The sequence below is a fragment of the Periophthalmus magnuspinnatus genome, chromosome 21, assembly GCF_009829125.3.
Source record: "Periophthalmus magnuspinnatus isolate fPerMag1 chromosome 21, fPerMag1.2.pri, whole genome shotgun sequence".
Classification (NCBI taxonomy): domain Eukaryota; kingdom Metazoa; phylum Chordata; class Actinopteri; order Gobiiformes; family Gobiidae; genus Periophthalmus; species Periophthalmus magnuspinnatus.
Window position 1 is genome coordinate 12703129 of NC_047146.1, and position 9257 is coordinate 12712385.

Genomic DNA, 9257 nt, shown 5'->3' on the forward strand with positions numbered 1-9257 from the left:
TACTTTTACTTTTCAGAGTAGATATCTACTTTCTACTCCTCTACATTTTGAACTGGACTGAAAAGTAAAAGACCTCATGACCTGATGAAAAGGCTGAGGGTTTATTTTTAACACATTCATAATTTGAGCAAACAAAAATATACAAATAAAAACAGCTACAAAAATTATGCTTTAGTTGTTTCTGTTGAACAAAATTCTGCATTCTTCTTTTTCTTTATCAAAATCACTACATTTGAAGTTTTATTAGACCTCAAAATCTGCACTAAATACTTTTAGTTTTTATTGTTTAATAACATTTTAAAACAAGTATTTTAATACCTTTACTTAAGTAGACTTTTTCATGTGATACTTTTGCTTTTATATGATTTTTTTTTTTTGCTCTGGTGTCTGTACTTTTACTTAAGTAACACAGTTGAGTACTTCTTCCACCACTGCTTATAACGCAATATACTTTTACTTCTACTTGAATAGTTTTTGAACTACCTTTGTACTTAATTTACAAAGTTACACTACAGGTCAAAAGTTTGGACACATTCTCATTCTAAGCCAATTGACCTGATTAGAATGTAGAAACCAACGTTAAACGGTATATTGGGTGTTTACCTGTACTCTAGTGATTCTCATACTATCGTGAGTACTTCTGAAGAAAAAGTCCAAATAAGTCATCCAAATATTATAGTAAATAAATACATTTTTTTTTAAAAGTAACGAGTAACATTACTCAAGTAACTCTTACCTCGTACCTCATTAATGATTTAGGAAAGAAAATCATGAAAACGATGTAAAAAGGTTTGTTCCAAAAAAGTGTCCTAATTAACGTGCCCTGGTCTAAATATCAGGCTGTTCAGTGGGTCAGGCCAGTGCTAGAGTCCAAGCAGATGGAAAACGTCATGGTTCTTTGGCAGAGGCTGAAGATGACTAATAATAATCCTCGGAGAAAAGTTGTTTTACGAAGAAGTGTGTCCAGAAGTAACCAACATAGAAATGTCAATTTGCATCTGAAAACCAAAAACACTTATGCGTTGTTTTTCTATTATTCCAGAAAAGTTTGTTTGTCTGCCTGAATTCCTTTGCAAAGGAGGATAAGGATGTTCTGTTTTGCACTTTTGCAGTTTATTCATAAGGTTAGCCTTGGCGTAATAGTTGCCTGGTGCTGCAACACAGAGGAAGCTTGTAAATGCTATTTTTCTATTTTTTGTTGCACAAACGAGAGACTGATGCAAACGTACCTTCACTTTTAATGTACAGAACAGCACTGGCCATAATGTTTATGTATAGTTATGGTCAACTGTATGATTTATTTATTTTTTATCTAAATTGTACGTTATGCATATATACACAAAAGACTAGATAAAACATTACAGATTTCTGCAGATTCAATGAGCGAAGCATTAAACTCTGCTCACCCATCATTTGCAAACAAAGTCTCATTTCTCTCACCTCAGATTAACAATGAGGTTCTTCATTTCATATGTGTCACTGAAAAAAACTAATCTGATTGCACAAACATGCTGAACATGTTGTTCTGCTTCGACATGTGACAGAGGACATGCTGATACAGAGAGAGAGCATGCTGGATTTACCAGGCAAGGATGCCACAATTGACTATTTTAGAGTTAAGATGATGAAGGAACATCACTATTTAAGTTATGATCTGAAGTATTCAATAATTCAAGAAAAGAGAAACTTGGGTCCAAAACATGTGTGGTTCATATTTTAACCTTATGATTATTTAACCGTATTATTAACCTTATAAAATATTTATACAAACCTCATTTATTCTTGTTCATATGGACCCAGTGACGTGCACAGACGTTTTCCGGAGCAGGTGCTCTAAGAAAAAAGGTGGTTTTCTATATTCCCGATACAAAATGCAATTGCTGATTAGACTATAGCAACTGGCTTACTTTTATAGCATACTTGTCATGAACTCCCATTTTAGAAATACTGATCACTTCTGTGTCAGTGTTTCCCTGTGGTTCCCAGCCCTCTGCTCCCTCCCTGGCGCTGCTCCTGCTCTCGTGCACACTGAGCACCTCCTGTCTGTGAGCTGCAGCCACAGTGTTTTTGATTTGGAGCTATGTGCTGTTAAAGCGCATAGGTGGACTCTGCGACAGGTGGACTGTACGACAGGTGGACTGTACGACAGGTGGACTGTACGACAGATGCACATGAGCGAGAGAGAAGGAGTGAAATTGTTTTATAGTATAGTTGAGTGTTTAAAATAACACATCTGCTGTCTTCATGAGGCAAATATTAAACCTAAAAATATATGTTGTCCACGAGTGCACTTAAGGCAAAGATGCTTGAACACTACCTGGACTGTGTCTGTGCACAGCCCTGGAGTCTTTCATCCACACCACTAATTTTCCATCCAGAAAAGTAGTGCAAAAGTGTAGCTCTAATATTCCCCTTTTAATCTCAGGCTAAATAATGGCATGTCCCCCAGTCCCAGAGCAGTGCTGATGTATGTCACCGCTCTGGCAGCAGCAGTAGGAGCAGTGGGGATGGAGGAGGAGTGACCTGCAGTCTGATGGCCTGCTTTTTCTGCCTCCTCTGAGCCCTCCATGTCACTCCACACCCACTCAAACACAGAAACACACCAGTACAGCAAATGAGACTGGGCCTGACTGTGCCGTGTTACCAAAAGAATGTCAGGGTGTTTTGTTTTTTTCAATTATTTCTTACCAGATGTGGCCACATTTGCTAGACTAAACTTGGTACATGGTGTCTAATAGAGACGACAGATGGAGATTAAAGAAGATCTATTGTGCTTGTTTCTGCTGTACAGCTTTATTCTATGACACCTATGGATCATTATGTTATAATTTGGACATTTTAAGTCACAATATTCATCTGAAACAACTTGATAAAAGAAACAAGTCAGCTGAAAAGAAAAACAAAACTGCGGTGCCCAATGGGAGCTGATGTTTCCATAAACATCATCACAACAAAGAGTTGACTTCCCGATGGATAGCTGCAGATCAAGTTAGCGAGTAGCAGATTTGTACCAAAATGACTACAAAATGCTGCTGAATCGTACATGTGTGCTATATTAAGAAAATAAAATTGAAGAACGAAGGATAGAGAAGTGGGCGTATGCGGCAATGGAGGTGAAAACAGTGATTGATCGGCAATATGGCGTCTTGGAAATAAGTGATTAAAGATTACTCAAACATGCACAAATCACAATTTTTATTTTATTTTTTTTTTTTGCGCTGAAAAATGTAGAAAAACATGCATCTTTAATGTGAATGGGCTTGAATCTCCACAAACCTCACTCTTATTTTGCCTGGCATCTGCCTCCTCCTGCTTGTCTCCATAAAAATGTTGTTTCTTTTGCATCTTCTACAGATTGGCATAAAAATGATCTATATCTTTGGTTTTATTTGGTTTTAACTTTCTATTTCTATAGAGTCATGCAGGTGACGTGCCGCCTCCAGAAAGTTACATGCATGTATGACAAATTGTTCAACATTTGCCAGATTAACAATATTAGAGTCAATGTTACATGTTATACTTTTTCTTATTTTTGGTAGTATTTCCTATGAACATAGTAACAAACGGGTCTAATCCAGCTCAGCTCACGTTTAGAAAGGCTCTTGGTTTAATTAGAAGCCCTCAGCTGTGCACACAGTCGCCCGGTCCTCTCTCGCCGCTGCAGCATGAGGAGGGAGCATGAGGAGGGAGCTTTCTCCAGCCCAAAGGAAGTGAAATCATTATGAGGCAAAGGACAGCCTCTTCTATCTAGTATTTTTTCATTTTTTCATTAAATGTGGAGCAGCTTTATGCCTGGTCGCTCTGTACATCTTCTCACACAAGTCCTCAGATAATAATGAGTGATTCTGTTTGTTGGTTTTATGATTTAAATGCCAAATGGAACGTTATATTATATTCTCTATGATATTTTAGTGGAGCAGAGCACTATGGGACGGGACAGTTCTGTGCATGTTAGCAATTGTATAAAAGGTTAAAATATAGGCTACGAAATGGGCGTGTTCTCTTATGCTGATTCTGTTATGTCTTCAGTGTTCAATTCTTCAAAACAACACTAATATATGTGCTTCATAAATTCATAGCGTACATCAAGAATAATCTGGAGAAGCCTGGAGAGCCAGTCCCTACAACGCACAGCACATCAGACAACCGTCACAGCTTTGGACCATCCAGTCAAAGCCGCTTATTATTAGTGTATGTCTCTTAAATTCAGAAGTTATTCTACTTCTGAATGTTTCAAAGATCTTCGTGAGGAGATCTCTCGAATATTCTCGCCGCATTCAGTACTAGTCAAAGCCTGGACACACCTTCTCTTTCAATGTTATTTTTTTCTTTTTGTTTGCTCCTTTCTTCATTTTAGTCTAGGTATGCACCAGCTTTTTCAGATCCGATACCGATATTGATACCTTTACTTTAAGTGTCTGCCGATATCCGATATTAACCAATACCAGTGCATGGACAGAAACTTTCACATATTTTCTTAAAACATTATTAACTTATTACAGAAGAGATGCAACTGAATAAACGTTCAAACATTATGAGATGTTCTAGACCAAAATCAGCGTGAAAACCAGACCAACCAGGATATCGGCTTAACCAATATCACAGAGCCGATACCCGATCCAGCAGATTTTCCAGTATCAGCGCCGATATTCTAGTAGTTGCACTTTTGCTTTGTTGGCAGCACTGCAAACCCTTGTCCTTCTCTCAGTGACCTTCATGATAAAGTCTCCTGAAATGGTTTCCACTTCACAGGTCTGCCCTGTCAGCATCACGAAATGCCAAAAGTGCAAAGCAGTGACCGGAGCAGAGGTGGCTGTTTAAAGAAATCTAAAACAACTTTTGAGTTATTTTGATTACTGTATTTCATGTGTTCATTCATAACTTTGAGGCCTTCACTGAGAATCTGAAATAGTGTTGAAAATACAGACCATTAAATGAAAAGTATGTCCTCAGATTTACAGGGTTTATTTGACAACTGGTACGACTTTAATTTAGGATTTTACTCGTAGCGGACATCTTTGTTTTGGCACAAGCGGACAATGCATTTCTCTGATTGGTTAATTTACCTGCCACTCTCAGAACTCACAAAAAGTGCATAGTCTTGGCTGGTCAGGCAAACACACAGGGAGATTATCACATCATGCGCACTTTGGCTGTACATTGCTGCATTACTCTATCTGCCAAAGTGCTGTGAGTACCTTGAAGGTGGAACAGTGCTATATAAAAATGTGACCGCTGACCACCACTAATGATACTTCAACTTCTGTATGAAGCATGTGACTTGTTAGCCTATCATAAAAGCAGTACTGTACACATCTAAAGTTCCAGTCCACTTTGTAGTAGTACTTTTACCGCAGGTGTACGGAGGCCCCTGACATTGTCCTTTGTTCTCTCTCCGTTTGAACAGTGTAGTGGAAATCTGCACTCTCTCCTGTATCATGTGCAGTGCCGCACAGACCATGGAGGAGGCAGTGGCTATTGTAAACAATGATTATTTTCCATTATGATCTTAAATTGTGACTCTGGGTCCAAAAATCGCCAAAAGGTGGTCACTGTTGTTGTTGTTGTGGAGTGGGGGGAAAGTTACACTATCATATTTTGTTTTTTTGAATGAGAAATGAGGGCCTGTACCAGTTTTACCCATGTATCTGAGCAAAATGTGTCTTGCCTCATTACCGCAATATTGTATAGGCAGTTCTGGGTGTCAAAATACATCAGCTGTGTACTATCTGCACTGAATTATAGTGTATTCACAAGTGTTTTATTGTCTGTCAATCAGGATGCGTGCAGTGAGCATGCTAGTTGTTGTTAGAGTACAAAATTCTGCTTTAGACTCTGAAAGTTGTGAAAAGCTATTCTAAACTCAATAATTAGGATGCGTTTTTCACTGTGTTTGAACTGGATTTTGGTAGATTTGCCAATGGCTATTTTGTAAGAATTAGGGGTAGTAGTGTTTTTTTTGTTTTTTTTGTTTTTGGGGGGGGGGGGGGGGGGGGGGGGGGTTCTTCGCTCATCTGCAGTTTCTAACAGAAGCAGGAATAGGCTACAATGTGAACAGGTTGCTAGTGTTTGCTAACCAATCCCTGACAATGAAAAGTCAAATTGAGATTCAAAATATTTACCTAACACCATTATTCACGTGTTTAGAGCCAAGGGGACCAGGAGCACCAGGAGAACATGCAAACACAATACTCACAGTAAGCTCAACCCAGTCTGTGAATAAAACTCTTGACCTTCTGGCTGTGAGGTGTACAGCAATAACCACTTCACGACCATGATAACAAAATCCCCTCATTTACTACACACAAAATATCAGCATTTTTGATTTCCCTCTATCCGTGACTACATGTTGGCTCCACAGTTGACCTAACTCAGCGGTACATTGATTTGTTATGTATTCCTAACATTACTAAATGATTAATACCAGCATAGTGCAATCCACATGCGAGTCATTTCTGTCCTGTCCTGGAGAGTTGGATCGACTGGGGCTGTTCACATGTGGGCTAGCTCACAGCTGGGAGTCATATGTAACCTATATGTACCCACTCGTCCACATAGGTAAACCACAGGGATACTTGACATAAGCTTTCTCTCCACCCTCACTCTCACGCAACAGAGAGAAAAAACATGATTATGTCCTGCTTTACTTCAGCTCTTCAGACAGTCAAGGACACGGCCAATGACAACTGTCTATAATGGAAGAGAATGGGGAAATGTGCTGGAACTGGGAAGCATCATTGTATTTGGCTGGAAGGATTTTTGAATATCTTTACAGTAATATATGCAATGGAGCGCTGGTCTATAAGGTAAAATACACTCCTTATTAGCAGATAGGCTGTATGGGTTGTAGGGCTGCAAGACTGATGGCTACTGAAAGGAAAATGTAATTAATGAATTGTAAAGACAGCGACTTAATTTCCCTAATTTCTTCTGCAGACGACAAAAATCCAGGTATATAACTAGCTAAATTTCCATAGCGTGGACCTCTACAGACATGATCAGATTTTTTCATTAGATTTGCAGTCTTCTGTCAGATATTAGACACATAAACATCATAAACATGGACACAGACATGTACATACTTTAGAATCATTAATCAGAGACACAAAAACTGAAGCATCAAAGTGAATGAGGAAAAACTGCATGGAAAATTTGTCTTGATTTCGAAAATGAGTGTTGATTTAATATGAGAAAAGTGTTAGCCAGAGATGAAGCCCAAGCATGAACTAGCAAGCAAATGGTTTAATCGTCCAACTTGACAACTGAACAAGTCATACTGATTTGGTAAATGTTATGCCTGATTCCCTTCCTCTCACAGTCAGTCCTGTGGCGTTTCTAGGGAGTGGCCAGGACGATCACAAACCACCCCTGAAATCTGATTAGCCACACAGAGTCTGAGACAGCATATCGGTGACAAATAACTTACAGCACTACAAACTACAATATAATAATCATTTCAACAGTTACAAATCTGCATATTGAGTGGAGATTTGGTGTATTTAAAGTCTCTATCCACAGTGGGCATGATGGGTTTTGGTTGTACTCATTTGTTGTGGCTACAGCAGAAGGCTGAGTCCATTTATCTGCTGCAGAGACATTGAATAAACTGTGTGAAATCAGTGTGTGGAGTGTGGCTCTGTGGTTCTCCTCACTCTCTCGTGTGCGGATCGACCGGAGCTGCATCAGGTGGAACTAAGCTGGCCTGGCTCTTGATACACCCACTGTTTTTCTATTATTTTGTAATATAGACATCTAATCCGAAGCAGGTTGAAGGATCAAAAATAAACTTTGCGTGATTTTTTCCCATAAACATTGAGGAAAAAAGTATATATAGAGAGTGAAAGCTTGATGGGGCTCATGTGCTTTGTGTTAGCTAAAAGATTCATAAAAAATATATATCAACATTAAAACATTAAGCAAAATTTTAGGTTTTAAATGATTGTTACCACAGTTACCACAGAGCTGCTAGCCTCCATCGTGCCTTTAAACTCATATATATTTGAATTACTATTTGACTATTGCATTTAGTTATAGATATATATAAATCTGTCTGACCATTCTAACCCATTGCCCAATGTTTGTGGCAGTATCTTCATTGTTGTACTAACCATAACACTATAAAATACTTTCACATTTTGATGTTGAAACTGTGTATGACAAAAATAGTGTCATTGTATGAAAGTATTCCACTCTTAAGTTTGATGATTGAAGCAGCAGAACGCATTCAAGACACCTTAAATTTAAATATTGAAAAGTAGTTCTTGTGTTTTGTAATTTTCCTCATATCATGCCGCCCTAATATTGACCTCTGAAGTGAACAGGTGGACTACAGCAAAACCATGTTGCACTGAATGATAATTAGCTATTAGCATTACACCTCATCACGTACACGTACCTAATAATTTGTCGCTTGTTTACAATGACCCTTTGCCTGTCTTCTGTGCCTCCTCAGCGCCTGACCCTGCTCCACGTCAACAGCAACCAGTGCTTGGACATGCCGTCGGAGGAGGACAAGATGGTTCCCACGCTGAGAGACTGTAACGGCAGCCGCTCCCAACAGTGGCTACTGCGCAACATGACCCTCAGCGCGTGACCTTTTGACCTTTGACCTCACCCTGACAGAAACAAAAACAAACAGAAACGCCGTCATCTCCTTAGCAGGTGGCTCTTACCTCATTCGCAGCAGAGCATGAAACGGCGGCGGAGCAAGCTGCGCCTGCCTGATCCGCGTCGTTAGCTTAGCGCGAGGTGTTGACGCGGCTAGGACCATGTGCGAGGTGGGTATGCACAGGGCTGATATGAAACACTCGCGCTGGGAGCTGCTATCATCACTGCTGCTTTTGTTGCCACTGGACAAACAATTAGCAGGAGAGCTATTCAGACAATGTGCACTGTAATTTGTCCATATCTGGTGAGGCCATACAATGTAAAGACTGTTTTTGAAGCTGCTCCTTGGTACCATCAGCATCACATTATAGCATTTTATTATTTTTATCAAAGAGAAGCGAAAGGGATACGTGAAATGACAGATGCCACTTTTTGTAATATCGCAATGAATTTTAAAATACCTTGAAACCCTCATGTAATTAACAAGTGATTATATTATTGGATACATCTGTTAAAATGCTTCTAAATGCAAATAGTACTACAGTTAATTAAAGAGGTGGTATTATGCAAAACCAACTTTTCTGAGCTTTTTGCCATGTTATAAGTGGTTTTATGTGTGTGTGGGTCCTGTTCGAACCTTCCTAACGGTT

The 9257-nt window shown here is 39.1% G+C and overlaps 1 protein-coding gene across 1 annotated transcript in view; it reads left to right on the forward strand.

The window, feature by feature from the left end:
- The window catches only part of galnt13 (UDP-N-acetyl-alpha-D-galactosamine:polypeptide N-acetylgalactosaminyltransferase 13), a 99316-nt gene extending 90324 nt beyond the window's left edge, over positions 1 to 8992 (forward strand). The window contains exon 13 of the mRNA XM_033987371.2: positions 8453 to 8992. Within this exon, the coding sequence (XP_033843262.2) occupies positions 8453 to 8593 (141 nt within the window). The 3' untranslated portion in view covers positions 8594 to 8992. The remainder of the gene's footprint in view (positions 1 to 8452) is intronic.
- Positions 8993 to 9257: the final 265 nt, after the last annotated feature.